Here is an 18,799-nt window from a genome sequence, read left to right as displayed (position 1 = left end):
CACAGCTGTAATGACTCTTAGAGACTCACCCATGAAGACTCACAGCTATAATGACTCTTAGAGACTCACCCATGAAGACTCACAGCTGTAATGACTCTTAGAGACTCACCCATGAAGACTCACAGCTGTAATGACTCTTAGAGACTCACCCATGAAGACACCCAGCTGTAATGACTCTTAGAGACTCACCCATGAAGACTCACAGCTGTAATGACTCTTAGAGACTCACCCATGAAGACTCACAGCTATAATGACTCTTAGAGACTCACCCATGAAGACTCACAGCTGTAATGACTCTTAGAGACTCACCCATGAAGACTCACAGCTGTAATGACTCTTAGAGACTCACCCATGAAGACTCACAGCTGTAATGACTCTTAGAGACTCACCCATGAAGACACCCAGCAGTAATCGCTGACATGTTTTTCTAACGTGTATTGACTCAGGTGGGTGAATACTTATCTAAAGAACAGTGTTTTATTTTGAATTAACAACAAAAAATAAAAAATTAAAGATTATAATTTTTCCCGTTTGACAGAGTATTGTGTAAATCAATTACAAAAAAACACAAAAAAAATCACAATGAATTAAATTTCAATCCCAGTCTGTAACGCAAAAACAACATGCATAAATCCAAGGCGGTGAATACTACTGACTGTATGACACGTCTATACATCCCTCCCAAACCCCAAACAGTTGCTAAGGTAACAACATGTCCATGCAGTACCTGTTTATATTGCAGCTGAATTCTTGTTTATTTTTTTGTTATATTTCAATGCAAAGCGGCACAAACATGTGGAAAAGCTTGATAGGTGGTTTAACTTGCTTTCTCTTTTCACAGAGTTATTATAATGTAGGCAAAAGGATGGAATAACAATCTGGGATTTACAAGGAACAGGTTCTTCATCCAGCTCAGTCCTGTCTGTGTGGCACGAGAGGAGACGAGAAGAGAGGAGACGAGAGGAGGGGAGAGGAGGGGAGACGAGAGGAGGGGAGACGAGAGGAGAGGAGACGAGACGAGAGGAGACGAGACGAGAGGAGAGGAGACGAGAGGAGAGGAGACGAGACAAGACGAGGGGAGACGAGAGGAGACGAGAGGAGACGAGAGGAGGGGAGACGAGAGGAGGGGAGAGGAGACGAGAGGAGAGGAGGGGAGACGAGAGGAGAGGAGACGAGACGAGAGGAGACGAGAGGAGGGGAGACGAGAGGAGGGGAGACGAGAGGAGGGGAGACGAGAGGAGACGAGAGGAGACGAGACGAGACGAGAGGAGAGGAGAGGAGACGAGAGGAGGGGAGAGGAGACGAGAGGAGGGGAGAGGAGACGAGAGGAGGGGAGACGAGAGGAGGGGAGACGAGACGAGAGGAGGGGAGAGGAAAGGAGGGGAGAGGAAAGGAGGGGAGAGGAGAGGAGGGGAGAGGAGAGGAGGGGAGACAGGCCGAGTTCTGGGTCGTATTCATTAGTGCACGCCATAATGAACGTTTCTTATTGTATAATAAGAACGTTTCGGGTCCGTTTGGTTTGTAGGGAGAGCAGCCTGTAGGGTCCATATAGTCTGTAGACTGTGCTCTAGATATGTCCATAGGCTGTAGTCAGTCTGTAGACTGGGACCTTGATGGGTCCATAGGCTGTAGTCAGTCTGTAGACTGGGACCTTGATGGGTCCATAGGCTGTAGTCAGTCTGTAGACTGGGACCTTGATGGGTCCATAGGCTGTAGTCAGTCTGTAGACTGGGACCTTGATGGGTCCATAGTCTTTAGTCAGTCTGTAGACTGGGACCTTGATGGGTCCATAGGCTGTAGTCAGTCTGTAGACTGGGACCTTGATGGGTCCATAGGCTGTAGTCAGTCTGTAGACTGGGACCTTGATGGGTCCATAGTCTGTAGACAGTGCTCTAGATGGGTCCATTGGCTGTAGACTGTGCTCTAGATGGGTCCATAGGCTGTAGTCAGTCTGTAGACTGGGACCTTGATGGGTCCATAGTCTGTAGTCAGTCTGTAGACTGTAGCCTTGATGGGTCCATATAGCCTGTAGACTGTAGCCTTGATGGGTCCATATAGCCTGTAGACTGTAGCCTTGATGGGTTCATATAGTCTGTAGACTGGGACCTTGATAGGTCCATAGGCTGTAGTCTTGATGGGTCCATATAGTCTGTAAACTGGGACCTTGATGGGTCCATAGGCTGTAGTCAGTCTGTAGACTGGGACGTTGATGGGTCCCATAGCCTGTAGACTGTAGCCTTGATGGGTCCATAGTCTTTAGTCAGTCTGTAGACTGGGACCTTGATGGGTCCATAGGCTGTAGTCAGTCTGTAGACTGGGACCTTGATGGGTCCATAGCTTATAGTCAGTCTGTAGACTGGGACCTTGATGGGTCCATAGTCTGTAGACTGGGACCTTGATGGGTCCCATAGCCTGTAGCCTGTAGCCTTGATGGGTCCATAGTCTTTAGTCAGTCTGTAGACTGGGACCTTGATGGGTCCATAGTCTGTAGACTGGGACCTTGATGGGTCCCATAGCCTGTAGCCTGTAGCCTTGATGGGTCCCATAGTCTGTAGACTGGGACCTTGATGGGTCCCATAGCCTGGGCAGCTCGGCCCAAGTCCTCCTCTTCCCCCTAGCTACCACTCACCCGTCAGTTTGGTGCTTTCATCCCGTTTGGGCGGGGCAGGGCGCGGCCCCCGCCGTAACGTTGCATAGCCTGAGGACATGTACCCGTGGCCCCCGCCCTGCCCCCCCCTATGTTGGTCCGGAGGGGGTGGAGGAGGCAGGGCCATGTCGTCCATGGAGACCGGTTCCAGCCGGGAGGAACCGTGCCGCGTGAGGGAGCCGTGACGTGAGATGGACTTCCTCTTCAAGGTCCGGTTCAGGTCCTCCAGGAAGTTTGGTTGGACCGAGGAGAGGGTACCGCCCCCCTTAGGTACCCCGGGGGAGGTGGGGGGCAGGGGACAGGCAAAGGAGGCTGGGGCGGTATGCTGGTGCTGGTATGGGGGGGACAGAGGTAAGGGCTCCTGGACCGTGTGACTCCGGGACAGCCTGTGCAGTGTCAGAGGCGGAGTCTTCTTGAGTGACTGGGTCTTCCATGATGATTGGCTGACGGGGTGGGAGATGGGCGTGGCCTGCGGCTGGGGGTTGACGACTGCGACCCTGGGGGCCCCCGGGTGGAGCTCAGAGAGGAGGGGGGGCGGGGGGAGCAGCTCAGAGTCGGGAGGAGGAGGGGGGAAGTCTTCACTAGGCTGGCGGTACTGAGGAGGAGGGGGGAACTCTTCACTGGGCTGGCGGTACTGAGGAGGAGAGGGGAAGTCTTCACTGGGCTGGCGGTATTGAGGAGGAGAGGGGAAGTCTTCACTAGGCTGGCGGTACTGAGGAAGAGAGGGGAAGTCTTCACTAGGCTGGCGGTACTGAGGAAGAGAGGGGAAGTCTTCACTAGGCTGGCGGTACTGAGGAAGAGAGGGGAACTCTTCACTGGGCTGGCGGTGCTGCCCTGTCTGTAGACCCTGGAGGACTAGAGGGAGAGCTGACAGGTTCAGCTTGCCTGGTTTAGGAGGAGCAGGAAGAGCAGGAGACCCCAAATCTTTAGCAGGAGATCCAGAGAAGGTGGCGGTGGAGGAGTTGCAGGAGCCGAGGCCAGGCTGGGCAAACTTACTGACCAGAGACTCCACTTTCTTAGGCTGCCTCTGGACCTGGGCCTCTTCCTGGTACTCCCCTGAGGAGTTAGACTTGATGGAGGAGGCACGCTGGGGAGTGGGAGGAGGCCCCCTCTTCCCGAAGGAGCCGGTTGATGAGGTGGAGGGAGACTTCTTAATGGGGGAGCACATCTCAGAAGGAGGGAGAGGAGGAGGAAGGGGGAATTCAGGGGACTGAGGCGGGATCTGACCCCCTGGCTGCCATCTTGGTTTAGCCTTGACCGCCGGGGGGGACTGTGGGGGCAGGGGGGCTCCTGGGAACTGGTTGACTATCTGTTTGGCCAGGGAGGGAGTGGGGGAGATGGGGGCGGACAGAGGGAGGGTTTTAGAGGAGAAGATGTGCTGTTTGGGCATCGTGGAAGGTGGCTGATTGGGCGAATGGCCTGTAGAGAAGCTTTGCTGCTTTTTCATTGGACCAGAAGGAGGGTAGGGCGACACTGGGGACAGGGGGATCCCTGGACCAAAGGTCTTAGGAGCGGTCTGGGGCGGGAAGACACCAGAGAAGGTTTTGGGAGGTGTGGGGGGTGGCAGTATGGGGGACAGGGGGGAGAGGGCAGGAGGGGGAGGAGGAGGAGGAGGGGACTCAGGTTGGCCATCCAGCTCAGAGAAATCATAGTTCATATTGGGGAATTTTTGGGCCAGGAACTGCTGCAACCCAGTGTTACTGAGAGGGGGGCACTGGTGGTCCTCTTCTGGGGGAGGAGGGGGGGGCAGTGTTTGGGCCTGGGGGGGAGGAGGGGGGATGAACTGAGGAACAGAGCTGGGGAGGCTGAACCTCAGAGAGGCCATGGCAGAGCCTGGAGCAGGCATGGAGCAAGGGGGAGGAGGAGGAGGGTTGCTCGGAGCCAATGGCATGGTGTTGTAGTTAGTGGGAGCCAATGGGAGCGTGTTGTAGTTGGGTTTGACAGACTGGAGGGGCGGGGCCGGAGGGCCTTGCTGCTGGCCCATTGGTTGGGCACTGTAATGATTGGCAGCCTGGTTGGCGCCACCCTGCAGGCGGGCGATGGTGCTGTACTTGACAAAGTTGGTAGGAGCAGCCTGGTGAGGGGGGTGGGGAAGTGGGGGAGGAGAAGGAGGTGGAGGGTCGGGGGGAGAGTGGGAGGATTCGGGGGAGACACTGGTGTAGCTGGTTCGGGATGGGGGGGCTGACTGGTGCATGGAGGGCAGCATCAGGGGATAGGGTCTGCTCACTGACTCCATCCTCAACTAGAGAGAGACAGAGACAGAGACAGAGAGAGAGAAAGAGGGCGAGACAGAGAGCGAGAGAGACAGACATAGAGAGAGAAAGACCGAGACGAAAGAGAGCGAGTGAGCGAGACAGAGAGAGATAAAGAGAGAGAACGAGAGAGAGAGGAGACACAGAGAGTGAGACAGAGAGAGGAGACAGAGCGAGAGACAGCGAGACGAGAGAGAGAGACGAGAGAGAGGAGACAGAGATGAGAGAGCGAGAAAGATACAGAGCGAGAGACAGAGAGAGAGAGACGAGAGAGAGGAGACAGAGAGCGAGAGACAGATGAGAGAGCGAGAAAGACACAGAGAGCGAGAGACAGAGAGGGGAGAGAGAGAGCGAGACACAGAGAGTGAGACAGAGACAAAGAGAGAGACATGTATCTGTGTTAGATGATATTGTATTAATGATTTCATTACTACTCTGCTAGAAAACAAACATGATGTCACACAGGGGAAAACATGATGTCACACAGGGGAAAACATGATGACACACAGGGGAAAACATGATGTCACACAGGGGAAAACATGATGTCACACAGGGGAAAACATGATGACACACAGGGGAAAACATGATGACACACAGGGGGAAACATGATGTCACACAGGGGAAAACATGATGACACACAGGGGAAAACATGATGACACACAGGGGAAAACATGATGTCACACAGGGGAAAACATGATGTCACACAGGGGAAAACATGATGTCACACAGGGGAAAACATGATGTCACACAGGGGAAAACATGATGTCACACAGGGGAAAACATGATGTCACACGTGGGAAAACATGATGACACACGGGGGAAAACATGATGTCACACGGGGGAAAACATGATGCCACACGGGGGAAAACATGATGCCACACGGGGGAAAACATGATGCCACACGGGGGAAAACATGATGCCACACGGGGGAAAACATGATGCCACACGGGGGAAAACATGATGCCACACGGGGGAAAACATGATGCCACACGGGGGAAAACATGATGTCACACGGGGGAAAACATGATGTCACACGGGGGAAACATGATGCCACACGGGGGAAAACATGATGCCACACGGGGGAAAACATGATGCCACACGGGGGAAAACATGATGCCACACGGGGGAAAACATGATGCCACACGGGGGAAAACATGATGCCACACGGGGGAAAACATGATGCCACACGGGGGAAAACATGATGCCACACGGGGGAAAACATGATGTCACACGGGGGAAAACATGATGTCACACGGGGGAAAACATGATGCCACACGGGGGAAAACATGATGCCACACGGGGGAAAACATGATGCCACACGGGGTAAAACATGATGCCACACGGGGAAAACATGATGCCACACGGGGGAAAACATGATGCCACACGGGGGAAAACATGATGTCACACAGGGGAAAACATGATGTCACACGGGGGAAAACATGATGCCACACGGGGGAAAACATGATGCCACACAGGGGAAAACATGATGTCACACAGGGGAAAACATGATGCCACACAGGGGAAAACATGATGCCACACAGGGGAAAACATGATGCCACACAGGGGAAAACATGATGCCACACAGGGGAAACATGATGTCACACAGGGGAAGACATGATGGGCTTCTGAAACACAAGAGTAGAGAACTGGGCTTCTGAAAACCAAGAGTAGAGAACTGGGCTTCTGAAACACAAGAGTAGAGAACTGGGCTTCTGAAAACCAAGAGTAGAGAACTGGGCTTCTGAAAACCAAGAGTAGAGAACTGGGCTTCTGAAACACAAGAGTAGAACTGGGCTTCTGAAACACAAGAGTAGAGAACTGGGCTTCTGAAACACAAGAGTAGAGAACTGGGCTTCTGAAACACAAGAGTAGAACTGGGCTTCTGAAACACAAGAGTAGAGAACTGGGCTTCTGAAACACAAGAGTAGAGAACTGGGCTTCTGAAACACAAGAGTAGAGAACTGGGCTTCTGAAACACAAGAGTAGAGAACTGGGCTTCTGAAAACCAAGAGTAGAGAACTGGGCTTCTGAAAACCAAGAGTAGAGAACTGGGCTTCTGAAACACAAGAGTAGAACTGGGCTTCTGAAACACAAGAGTAGAGAACTGGGCTTCTGAAAACCAAGAGTAGAGAACTGGGCTTCTGAAACACAAGAGTAGAACTGGGCTAAGGTGAGGTAAGGTGGGGCAGGTCAATAGAGACAGGTGAGGAATACTGAGGCAGGTCAATAGAGACAGGTGACAGGTGAGGAATACTGAGGCAGGTCAATAGAGACAGGTGACAGGTGAGGAATGTCAATAGAAACAGGTGACAGGTGAGGAATACTGAGGCAGGTTAATAAAGACAGGTGACAGGTGAGGAATACTGAGGCAGGTCAAGAGAGACAGGTGACAGGTGGGGAATACTGAGGCAGGTCAATAGAGACAGGTGACAGGTGGGGAATACTGAGGCAGGTCAATAGAGACAGGTGAGGAATACTGAGGCAGGTCAATAGAGACAGGTGAGGAATACTGAGGCAGGTCAATAGAGACAGGTGACAGGTGAGGAATACTGAGGCAGGTTAATAGAGACAGGTGACAGGTGAGGAATACTGAGGCAGGTCAATAGAGACAGGTGACAGGTGAGGAATACTGAGGCAGGTCAATAGAGACAGGTGACAGGTGAGGAATACTGAGGCAGGTTAATAGAGACAGGTGAGGAATACTGAGGCAGGTTAATAGAGACAGGTGACAGGTGAGGAATGTCAATAGAGACAGGTGACAGGTGAGGAATACTGAGGCAGGTCAATAGAGACAGGTGACAGGTGAGGAATGTCAATAGAGACAGGTGACAGGTGAGGAATATTGAGGCAGGTCAATAGAGACAGGTGACAGGTGAGGAATACTGAGGCAGGTCAATAGAGACAGGTGACAGGTGAGGAATACTGAGGCAGGTCAATAGAGACAGGTGACAGGTGAGGAATACTGAGGCAGGTCAATAGAGACAGGTGACAGGTGAGGAATACTGAGGCAGGTCAATAGAGACAGGTGACAGGTGGGGAATACTGAGGCAGGTCAATAGAGACAGGTGACAGGTGAGGAATACTGAGGCAGGTCAATAGAGACAGGTGACAGGTGGGGAATACTGAGGCAGGTCAATAGAGACAGGTGAGGAATACTGAGGCAGGTCAATAGAGACAGGTGACAGGTGAGGAAAACTGAGGCAGGTCAATAGAGACAGGTGACAGGTGAGGAAAACTGAGGCAGGTCAATAGAGACAGGTGAGGAATACTGAGGCAGGTCAATAGAGACAGGTGAGGAATACTGAGGCAGGTCAATAGAGACAGGTGAGGAATACTGAGGCAGGTTAATAGAGACAGGTGACAGGTGAGGAATACTGAGGCAGGTCAATAGAGACAGGTGACAGGTGAGGAATGTCAATAGAGACAGGTGACAGGTGAGGAATACTGAGGCAGGTCAATAGAGACAGGTGAGAAATACTGAGGCAGGTTAATAGAGACAGGTGACAGGTGAGGAATACTGAGGCAGGTCAATAGAGACAGGTGACAGGTGAGGAATACTGAGGCAGGTTAATAGAGACAGGTGACAGGTGAGGAATACTGAGGCAGGTTAATAGAGACAGGTGACAGGTGAGGAATACTGAGGCAGGTCAATAGAGACAGGTGACAGGTGAGGAATACTGAGGCAGGTCAATAGAGACAGGTGACAGGTGAGGAATACTGAGGCAGGTTAATAGAGACAGGTGAGGAATACTGAGGCAGGTTAATAGAGACAGGTGACAGGTGAGGAATGTCAATAGAGACAGGTGACAGGTGAGGAATATTGAGGCAGGTCAATAGAGACAGGTGACAGGAGAGGAATACTGAGGCAGGTCAATAGAGACAGGTGACAGGTGAGGAATACTGAGGCAGGTCAATAGAGACAGGTGACAGGTGAGGAATACTGAGGCAGGTCAATAGAGACAGGTGACAGGTGAGGAATACTGAGGCAGGTCAATAGAGACAGGTGACAGGTGAGGAATACTGAGGCAGGTCAATAGAGACAGGTGACAGGTGAGGAATACTGAGGCAGGTCAATAGAGACAGGTGACAGGTGGGGAATACTGAGGCAGGTCAATAGAGACAGGTGAGGAATACTGAGGCAGGTCAATAGAGACAGGTGACAGGTGAGGAAAACTGAGGCAGGTCAATAGAGACAGGTGAGGAATACTGAGGCAGGTCAATAGAGACAGAGGAATACTGAGGCAGGTTAATAGAGACAGGTGACAGGTGAGGAATACTGAGGCAGGTCAATAGAGACAGGTGACAGGTGAGGAATGTCAATAGAGACAGGTGACAGGTGAGGAATACTGAGGCAGGTCAATAGAGACAGGTGAGAAATACTGAGGCAGGTTAATAGAGACAGGTGACAGGTGAGGAATACTGAGGCAGGTCAATAGAGACAGGTGACAGGTGAGGAATACTGAGGCAGGTCAATAGAGACAGGTGACAGGTGAGGAATACTGAGGCAGGTTAATAGAGACAGGTGACAGGTGAGGAATGTCAATAGAGACAGGTGACAGGTGAGGAATATTGAGGCAGGTCAATAGAGACAGGTGACAGGAGAGGAATACTGGGGCAGGTCAATAGAGACAGGTGACAGGTGAGGAATACTGAGGCAGGTCAATAGAGACAGGTGACAGGTGAGGAATACTGAGGCAGGTCAATAGAGACAGGTGACAGGTGAGGAATACTGAGGCAGGTCAATAGAGACAGGTGACAGGTGAGGAATACTGAGGCAGGTCAATAGAGACAGGTGACAGGTGAGGAATATTGAGGCAGGTCAATAGAGACAGGTGACAGGAGAGGAATACTGGGGCAGGTCAATAGAGACAGGTGACAGGTGAGGAATACTGAGGCAGGTCAATAGAGACAGGTGACAGGTGAGGAATACTGAGGCAGGTCAATAGAGACAGGTGACAGGTGAGGAATACTGAGGCAGGTCAATAGAGACAGGTGACAGGTGAGGAATACTGAGGCAGGTCAATAGAGACAGGTGACAGGTGAGGAATACTGAGGCAGGTCAATAGAGACAGGTGACAGGTGGGGAATACTGAGGCAGGTCAATAGAGACAGGTGACAGGTGAGGAATACTGAGGCAGGTCAATAGAGACAGGTGACAGGTGGGGAATACTGAGGCAGGTCAATAGAGACAGGTGAGGAATACTGAGGCAGGTCAATAGAGACAGGTGACAGGTGAGGAAAACTGAGGCAGGTCAATAGAGACAGGTGAGGAATACTGAGGCAGGTCAATAGAGACAGGTGAGGAATACTGAGGCAGGTTAATAGAGACAGGTGACAGGTGAGGAATACTGAGGCAGGTCAATAGAGACAGGTGACAGGTGAGGAATGTCAATAGAGACAGGTGACAGGTGAGGAATACTGAGGCAGGTCAATAGAGACAGGTGAGAAATACTGAGGCAGGTTAATAGAGACAGGTGACAGGTGAGGAATACTGAGGCAGGTCAATAGAGACAGGTGACAGGTGAGGAATACTGAGGCAGGTCAATAGAGACAGGTGACAGGTGGGGGAATACTGAGGCAGGTCAATAGAGACAGGTGACAGGTGAGGAATACTGAGGCAGGTCAATAGAGACAGGTGACAGGTGGGGAATACTGAGGCAGGTCAATAGAGACAGGTGAGGAATACTGAGGCAGGTCAATAGAGACAGGTGACAGGTGAGGAAAACTGAGGCAGGTCAATAGAGACAGGTGAGGAATACTGAGGCAGGTCAATAGAGACAGGTGAGGAATACTGAGGCAGGTTAATAGAGACAGGTGACAGGTGAGGAATACTGAGGCAGGTCAATAGAGACAGGTGACAGGTGAGGAATGTCAATAGAGACAGGTGACAGGTGAGGAATACTGAGGCAGGTCAATAGAGACAGGTGAGAAATACTGAGGCAGGTTAATAGAGACAGGTGACAGGTGAGGAATACTGAGGCAGGTCAATAGAGACAGGTGACAGGTGAGGAATACTGAGGCAGGTCAATAGAGACAGGTGACAGGTGAGGAATACTGAGGCAGGTTAATAGAGACAGGTGACAGGTGAGGAATACTGAGGCAGGTTAATAGAGACAGGTGACAGGTGAGGAATACTGAGGCAGGTCAATAGAGACAGGTGACAGGTGGGGAATACTGAGGCAGGTCAATAGAGACAGGTGACGAATACTGAGGCAGGTTAATAGAGACAGATGACAGGTGAGGAATACTGAGGCAGGTCAATAGAGACAGGTGAGGAATACTGAGGCAGGTCAATAGAGACAGATGACAGGTAAGGAATACTGAGGCAGGTCAATAGAGACAGGTGACAGGTGGGGAATACTGAGGCAGGTCAATAGAGACAGGTGACATGTGAGGAATACTGAGGCAGGTCAATAGAGACAGGTGACAGGGTAAGGTGAGGGTGTCAGTACAGGAGGAGGCGGTACCTCATCCTGGGTGCCTCTCTTCCAGGCCTCGGAGAAGATGGAGCTGACCTGGCTCTGAGAGCGGCTGTGGCCTGACAGGTTGTTCTCTGAAACAGCAACACCACTATCACTACTGTAGTGGGTAGACTGGGACTCTGGAGGGAGAGAGAGAGGAAAGAGGGAGGGAGAGAGGAAAGAGGGAGGGACAGAGGAAAGAGGGAGGGACAGAGGAAAGAGGGAGGGACAGAGGAAAGAGGGAGGGACAGAGGAAAGAGGGAGGGAGAGAGGAAAGAGGGAGGGACAGAGGAAAGAGGGTGGGAGAGAGGAAAGAGGGAGGGAGAGAGGAAAGAGGGGGAGAGAGGAAAGAGGGAGGGAGAGAGGAAAGAGGGGGAGAGAGGTAGGAGGGAGGAAGGAAGGAAGGAAGGGAGGGAGAGGAGAGGGAGAAAGGGAGGGGAGAGGGAGAAAGGGAGGGAGGGAGGGAGGGAGGGAGGGAGGGAGGGAGGGAGGGAGGGAGGGAGGGAGGGAGGGAGGGAGGGAGGGAGGGAGGGAGGGACGGACGGAGGAGAGGGAGACAGAGAAATGAGAATTAGAGCAAGTAGAAATCTTATACATACTGCGAAGTCAGTGGGTAACTGCTGCCGGGTTAGTGTCTAATCAATTCTAATTCAGTCATTTCAGGAAGAAAACTGAAATTCATGAAATTGTACTTCCTGAAATGACTGAATTGAGATAAGAATCGACCTCAGCCCTGCTATACTTGTGTGTTGTTGTGTCTGTCCACCACCACTCACCAGGCAGGCTGGAGGAGCTGGATCCAGACTTGATAGAGGAGCTAGAGAGAGAAGACCAGTCATAGGCTGCCTCAGTCCTCTTCATAGCCTCCTGGTAGTTCACATACAGGGTCTTCCCATACTGGAGACAAAGACACATAGGTCAACAGACAACATGAGTGTTTTGATTAGTCGGGCAGGTATATTCATTAGCCGGGCAGGTGTATTGATTAGTCGGTCAGGTGTATTCATTAGCCGGTCAGGTGGTCAGGTGTATTCATTAGTCGGTCAGGTGTATTCATTAGCCGGTCAGGTGTATTCATTAGTCGGTCAGGTGTATTCATTAGTCGGTCAGGTGTATTCATTAGCCGGTCAGGTGTATTCATTAGTCGGTCAGGTGTATTCATTAGTCGGTCAGGTGTATTCATTAGCCGGTCAGGTGGTCAGGTGTATTCATTAGCCGGTCAGGTGTATTGATTAGTCGGTCAGGTGTATTCATTAGCCGGTCAGGTGTATTCATTAGCCGGTCAGGTGTATTCATTAGCCGGTCAGGTGTATTCATTAGTCGGTCAGGTGTATTCATTAGTCGGGCAGGTGTATTCATTAGCCGGTCAGGTGGTCAGGTGTATTCATTAGCCGGTCAGGTGTATTCATTAGTCGGTCAGGTGTATTCATTAGTCGGTCAGGTGTATTCATTAGTCGGTCAGGTGTATTCATTAGCCGGTCAGGTGTATTCATTAGCCGGTCAGGTGTATTCATTAGTCGGTCAGGTGTATTCATTAGCCGGTCAGGTGTATTCATTAGCCGGTCAGGTGTATTGATTAGCCGGTCAGGTGTATTGATTAGCCGGTCAGGTGCATTGATTAGTCGGTCAGGTGTATTCATTAGTCGGTCAGGTGTATTCATTAGTCGGTCAGGTGTATTCATTAGTCGGTCAGGTGTATTCATTAGCCGGTCAGGTGTATTGATTAGCCGGTCAGGTGTATTGATTAGCCGGTCAGGTGTATTCATTAGCCGGTCAGGTGTATTCATTAGCCGGGCAGGTGTATTCATTAGCCGGGCAGGTGTATTCATTAGCCGGGCAGGTGTATTGATTAGCCGGTCAGGTGTATTCATTAGTCGGTCAGGTGTATTCATTAGCCGGTCAGGTGGTCAGGTGTATTCATTAGCCGGTCAGGTGTATTCATTAGCCGGTCAGGTGTATTCATTAGCCGGGCAGGTGTATTCATTAGCCGGTCAGGTGTATTCATTAGCCGGTCAGGTGTATTCATTAGCCGGTCAGGTGTATTCATTAGCCGGTCAGGTGTATTCATTAGTCGGTCAGGTGTATTCATTAGTCGGTCAGGTGTATTCATTAGTCGGTCAGGTGTATTCATTAGTCGGTCAGGTGTATTCATTAGCCGGTCAGGTGTATTGATTAGCCGGTCAGGTGTATTGATTAGTCGGTCAGGTGTATTCATTAGCCGGTCAGGTGTATTCATTAGCCGGTCAGGTGGTCAGGTGTATTCATTAGCCGGTCAGGTGTATTCATTAGCCGGTCAGGTGTATTCATTAGCCGGGCAGGTGTATTCATTAGCCGGTCAGGTGGTCAGGTGTATTCATTAGTCGGTCAGGTGTATTCATTAGCCGGTCAGGTGTATTCATTAGTCGGTCAGGTGTATTCATTAGCCGGTCAGGTGTATTCATTAGCCGGTCAGGTGTATTCATTAGCCGGTCAGGTGTATTCATTAGCCGGTCAGGTGTATTCATTAGTCGGTCAGGTGTATTCATTAGCCGGTCAGGTGTATTGATTAGTCGGTCAGACTCATTAGTCGGTTTCCTCAGCAAAATGGTTTGCAATAGAAACGCTTTACTCCATAAAACGTTTTGCAACAAGAGAACAAGAGTTTCTATTGAACACATTCAGGTAGGTCCCTCCCTGTTTCGTTCCGCTTGCTTCTGTTCGGTTCCTAGTGAACATACCCCAGCTTTGTCAGATGTTCCCACATCTTTTCATCAGAGCCAAATACTTTGAGTTTGGCCAATGAGGTATTCTGTACAAGATGTTCTGTGAGAACCCATACCATGGCTCTGCTTTACAGTACTCTCTTACGTTAAGTTGTTGCTGAGGTAACGTAACATTACCTTGGCGATGCGTATCCCATTGATCCACTGGTGTAGGGTTCTGACATCATCACAACACAGGTACTTGATGTACTGGGATTTCTTCTGGATCTGAGGATGCTGAACAGACAGGGAGACAATGGGATATATTAACGACCTCATCAATAATAGCATGCTGGGATTTCTCTCTTATTTTGAGCTATAATCTCTCAGACAGATTCTGCGGACAAAATGATGCACGGTTTCAGTTCTGGGCTAAAACCCCAGCCCGATTAACCGGTGCCTGTATAGAGCCTCTACTGTATATATCCCCTCTACTGTATATAGCCCCTCTACTGTATATAGCCCCTCTACTGTATATAGCCCCTCTACTGTATATATCCCCTCTACTGTATATATCCCCTCTACTGTATATAGCCTCGCTACTGTACAGGCTCTAACCAATAGTGCAAAATAGGTATTAGGTGAACAATAAGTAAGTAAGTCTACTACACCTGTTGTATTCAGCATTTCACTTGAAGGTCTACTACACCTGTTGTATTCAGCATTTCACTGTAAGGTCTACTACACCTGTTGTATTCAGCATTTCACTGTAAGGTCTACTACACCTGTTGTATTCAGCATTTCACTGTAAGGTCTATTACACCTGTTGTATTCAGCATTTCACTGTAAGGTCTATTACACCTGTTGTATTCAGCATTTCACTGTAAGGTCTATTACACCTGTTGTATTCAGCATTTCACTGTGAGGTCTACTACACCTGTTGTATTCAGCATTTCACTGTAAGGTCTACTACACCTGTTGTATTCAGCATTTCACTGTAAGGTCTACTACACCTGTTGTATTCAGCATTTCACTGTAAGGTATACTACACCTGTTGTATTCAGCATTTCACTGTAAGGTCTACTACACCTGTTGTATTCAGCATTTCACTGTAAGGTCTACTACACCTGTTGTATTCAGCATTTCACTGTGAGGTCTACTACACCTGTTGTATTCAGCATTTCACTGTGAGGTCTACCTACACCTGTTGTATTCAGCATTACACTGTAAGGTCTACTACACCTGTTGTATTCAGCATTTCACTGTGAGGTCTACTACACCTGTTGTATTCAGCATTTCACTGTGAGGTCTACTACACCTGTTGTATTCAGCATTTCACTGTAAGGTCTACTACACCTGTTGTATTCAGCATTTCACTGTAAGGTCTACAACACCTGTTGTATTCAGCATTTCACTGTGAGGTCTACTACACCTGTTGTATTCAGCATTTCACTGTAAGGTCTACTACACCTGTTGTATTCAGCATTTCACTGTGAGGTCTACTACACCTGTTGTATTCAGCATTTCACTGTAAGGTCTACTACACCTGTTGTATTCAGAGCACGTGACAGATAAACTTTGATTTGATTTGAGGCTATACAGATTTCTCAGGAGGTTTATACACTGTCCACTAGATGGCAGACTGTATATAGCCTCTCTACTAGGTTTATACACTGTCCACTAGATGGCAGACTGTATATAGCCTCTCTACTAGGTTTATACACTGTATATAGCCTCTCCATATAGCCTCTCTACTAGGTTTATACACTGTATATAGCCTCTACTGTATATAGCCTCTACTGTATATAGCCTCTCTACTAGGTTTATACACTGTATATAGCCTCTACATATAGCCTCTCTACTAGGTTTATACACTGTATATAGCCTCTACTGTATATAGCCTCTACTGTATATAGCCTCTACTGTATATAGCCTCTACTGTATATAGCCTCTCTACTAGGTTTATACACTGTATATAGCCTCTCCATATAGCCTCTCTACTAGGTTTATACACTGTCCACTAGATGGCAGTGTGCCCACTGGATACGGTCTCCTCTGACAGGAAGACTGAGGGCAGCGATTCAACATCCTCAATCCCTCTACTGTACCCAGTTACTCCCATCAGGGATTACATGGAAACATTACCATCAGACCAGAATAGAAACCTTCTCTGTTTACTAGGTTGCTTTCCTGAGGAAACGGAAGATAAATATTTGGTTCATAATTGACATGGCTTTAGAGTCGGACTCTTTTATATGAAAGAGTCCTGACAAGAGAAACATGGTGGTTCACTGGATTATGAGAAGGTTCTCGTCTCTCTCCTCTCCTCTCCCTCCGTCTCTCTCCTCTCCCTCCGTCTCTCTCCTCTCCCTCCGTCTCCCTCCTCTCCCTCCGTCTCTCTCCTCTCCCTCCGTCTCCCTCCGTCTCTCTCCTCTCCCTCCGTCTCTCTCCTCTCCCTCCGTCTCTCTCCTCTCCTTCCGTCTCTCTCCTCTCCTTCCGTTTCTCCCCCGTCTCTCTCCTCTCGTAGTTTAGTGGTAGTAGTGGTAGTTTTAGTGGTAGTAGTGGTAGTTTTAGTGGTAGTAGTGGTTAGTTTTAGTGGTAGTAGTGGTAGTAGTGGTAGTTTTAGTGGTAGTAGTTTTAGTGGTAGTAGTGGTAGTTTTAGTGGTAGTAGTGGTAGTTTTAGTGGTAGTAGTGGTAGTTTTAGTGGTAGTAGTGGTAGTTTAAGTGGTAGTAGTGGTAGTTTTAGTGGTAGTAGTGGTAGTTTTAGTGGTAGTAGTGGTAGTTTTAGTGGTAGTAGTGGTGTTTTAGTGGTAGTAGTGGTAGTTTAGTGGTAGTTTAGTGGTAGTAGTGGTAGTTTTAGTGGTAGTAGTGGTAGTTTTAGTGGTAGTAGTGGTAGTTTTAGTGGTAGTAGTGGTAGTTTTAGTGGTAGTAGTGGTAGTTTTAGTGGTAGTAGTGGTAGTTTTAGTGGTAGTAGTGGTATGTTTTAGTGGTAGTTTTAGTGGTAGTTTTAGTGGTAGTTTTAGTGGTAGTAGTGGTAGTTTAGTGGTAGTAGTGGTAGTTTTTAGTGGTAGTTTTAGTGGTAGTTTTAGTGGTAGTTTTAGTGGTAGTAGTGGTAGTTTTAGTGGTAGTTTTAGTGGTAGTTTTAGTGGTAGTTTTAGTGGTAGTTTTAGTGGTAGTTTTAGTGGTAGTTAGTGGTAGTTTTAGTGGTAGTTTTAGTGGTAGTTTAGTGGTAGTTTTAGTGGTAGTTTTAGTGGTAGTAGTGGTAGTTTTAGTGGTAGTAGTGGTAGTTTTAGTGGTAGTTTTTAGTGGTAGTTTTAGTGGTAGTTTTAGTGGTAGTTTTAGTGGTAGTAGTGGTAGTTTTAGTGGTAAGGTAGTTGGTAGTTTTAGTGGTAGTTAGTGGTAGTTTTAGTGGTAGTTTTAGTGGTAGTTTTAGTGGTAGTAGTGGTAGTTTTAGTGGTAGTAGTGGTAGTTTTAGTGGTAGTTTTAGTGGTAGTTTTAGTGGGTAGTAGTGGTAGTTTTAGTGGTAGTAGTGGTAGTTTTAGTGGTAGTAGTGGTAGTTTTAGTGGTAGTTTAAGTGGTAGTAGTGGTAGTTTTAGTGGTAGTAGTGGTAGTTTTAGTGGTTAGTAGTGGTAGTTTTAGTGTAGTTTTAGTGGTAGTTTTAGTGGAGTTTTAGTGGTAGTACGTGGTAGTTTTAGTGGTAGTTTTAGTGGTAGTAGTGGTAGTTTTAGTGGTAGTAGTAGCAGTTTTAGTGGTTAGTAGTCTTTAGTGGTAGTAGATTTAGTGGTAAGTAGTTTTACGTGGTAGTAGTTTTAGTGGTAGTAGTAGTAGTAGTTTTAGTGGTAGTAGTAGTTTTAGTGGTAGTAGTTTTTAGTGGTAGTAGTTTTAGTGGTAGTAGTGGTAGTTTTAGTGGTAGTAGTAGTAGTGGTGTGGGGGCTGTGCTTTGGCAAAGTGGGTGGGGTTATATCCTTCCTGTTTGGCCCTGTCCGGGGGTGTCCTCGGATGGGGCCACAGTGTCTCCTGACCCCTCCTGTCTCAGCCTCCAGTATTTATGCTGCAGTAGTTTATGTGTCGGGGGGCTGGGGTCAGTTTGTTATATCTGGAGTACTTCTCCTGTCCTATTCGGTGTCCTGTGTGAATCTAAGTGTGCGTTCTCTAATTCTCTCCTTCTCTCTTTCTTTCTCTCTCTCGGAGGACCTGAGCCCTAGGACCATGCCCCAGGACTACCTGACATGATGACTCCTTGCTGTCCCCAGTCCACCTGGCCATGCTGCTGTTCCAGTTTCAACTGACCTGAGCCCTAGGACCATGCCCCAGGACTACCTGACATGATGACTCCTTGCTGTCCCCAGTCTACCTGGCCATGCTGCTGCTCCAGTTTCAACTTCCACCTGACTGTGCTGCTGCTCTAGTTTCAACTGTTCTGCCTTATTATTATTCGACCATGCTGGTCATTTATGAACATTGAACATCTTGACCATGTTCTGTTATAATCTCCACCCGGCACAGCCAGAAGAGGACTGGCCACCCCACATAGCCTGGTTCCTCTCTAGGTTTCTTCCTAGGTATTGGCCTTTCTAGGGAGTTTTTCCTAGCCACCGTGCTTCTCCACCTGCATTGCTTGCTGTTTGGGGTTTTAGGCTGGGTTTCTGTACAGCACTTTGAGATATCAGCTGATGTACGAAGGGCTATATAAATAAATTTGATTTGATTTGATTTGATTAGTAGTTTTAGTGGTAGTAGTTTTAGTGGTAGTAGTAG

The 18,799-nt window shown here is 48.8% G+C and overlaps 1 protein-coding gene across 3 annotated transcripts in view; it reads right to left on the bottom strand.

Annotated features, from left to right (window-relative positions):
• Positions 1 to 458: 458 nt before the first annotated feature.
• The window catches only part of LOC109870778 (ras-associated and pleckstrin homology domains-containing protein 1), a 172,601-nt gene continuing 154,260 nt past the window's right edge, over positions 459 to 18,799 (bottom strand). For all 3 annotated transcript variants that reach the window (XM_031805711.1, XM_031805712.1, XM_031805713.1), the window contains 4 exons: positions 14,240 to 14,338; positions 12,137 to 12,257; positions 11,367 to 11,500; positions 459 to 4,889 (listed from right to left, as the gene is read on the bottom strand). In XM_031805711.1, the coding sequence (XP_031661571.1) occupies positions 2,619 to 4,889; positions 11,367 to 11,500; positions 12,137 to 12,257; positions 14,240 to 14,338 (2,625 nt within the window). In that variant the 3' untranslated portion in view covers positions 459 to 2,618. The remainder of the gene's footprint in view (positions 4,890 to 11,366; positions 11,501 to 12,136; positions 12,258 to 14,239; positions 14,339 to 18,799) is intronic.

Source organism: Oncorhynchus kisutch, linkage group LG26 (genome assembly GCF_002021735.2).
Source record: "Oncorhynchus kisutch isolate 150728-3 linkage group LG26, Okis_V2, whole genome shotgun sequence".
Lineage (NCBI taxonomy): Eukaryota > Metazoa > Chordata > Actinopteri > Salmoniformes > Salmonidae > Oncorhynchus > Oncorhynchus kisutch.
The sequence above is the reverse complement of the archived record's forward strand: the minus strand, read 5'-3'. Positions and strand labels throughout refer to the sequence as shown.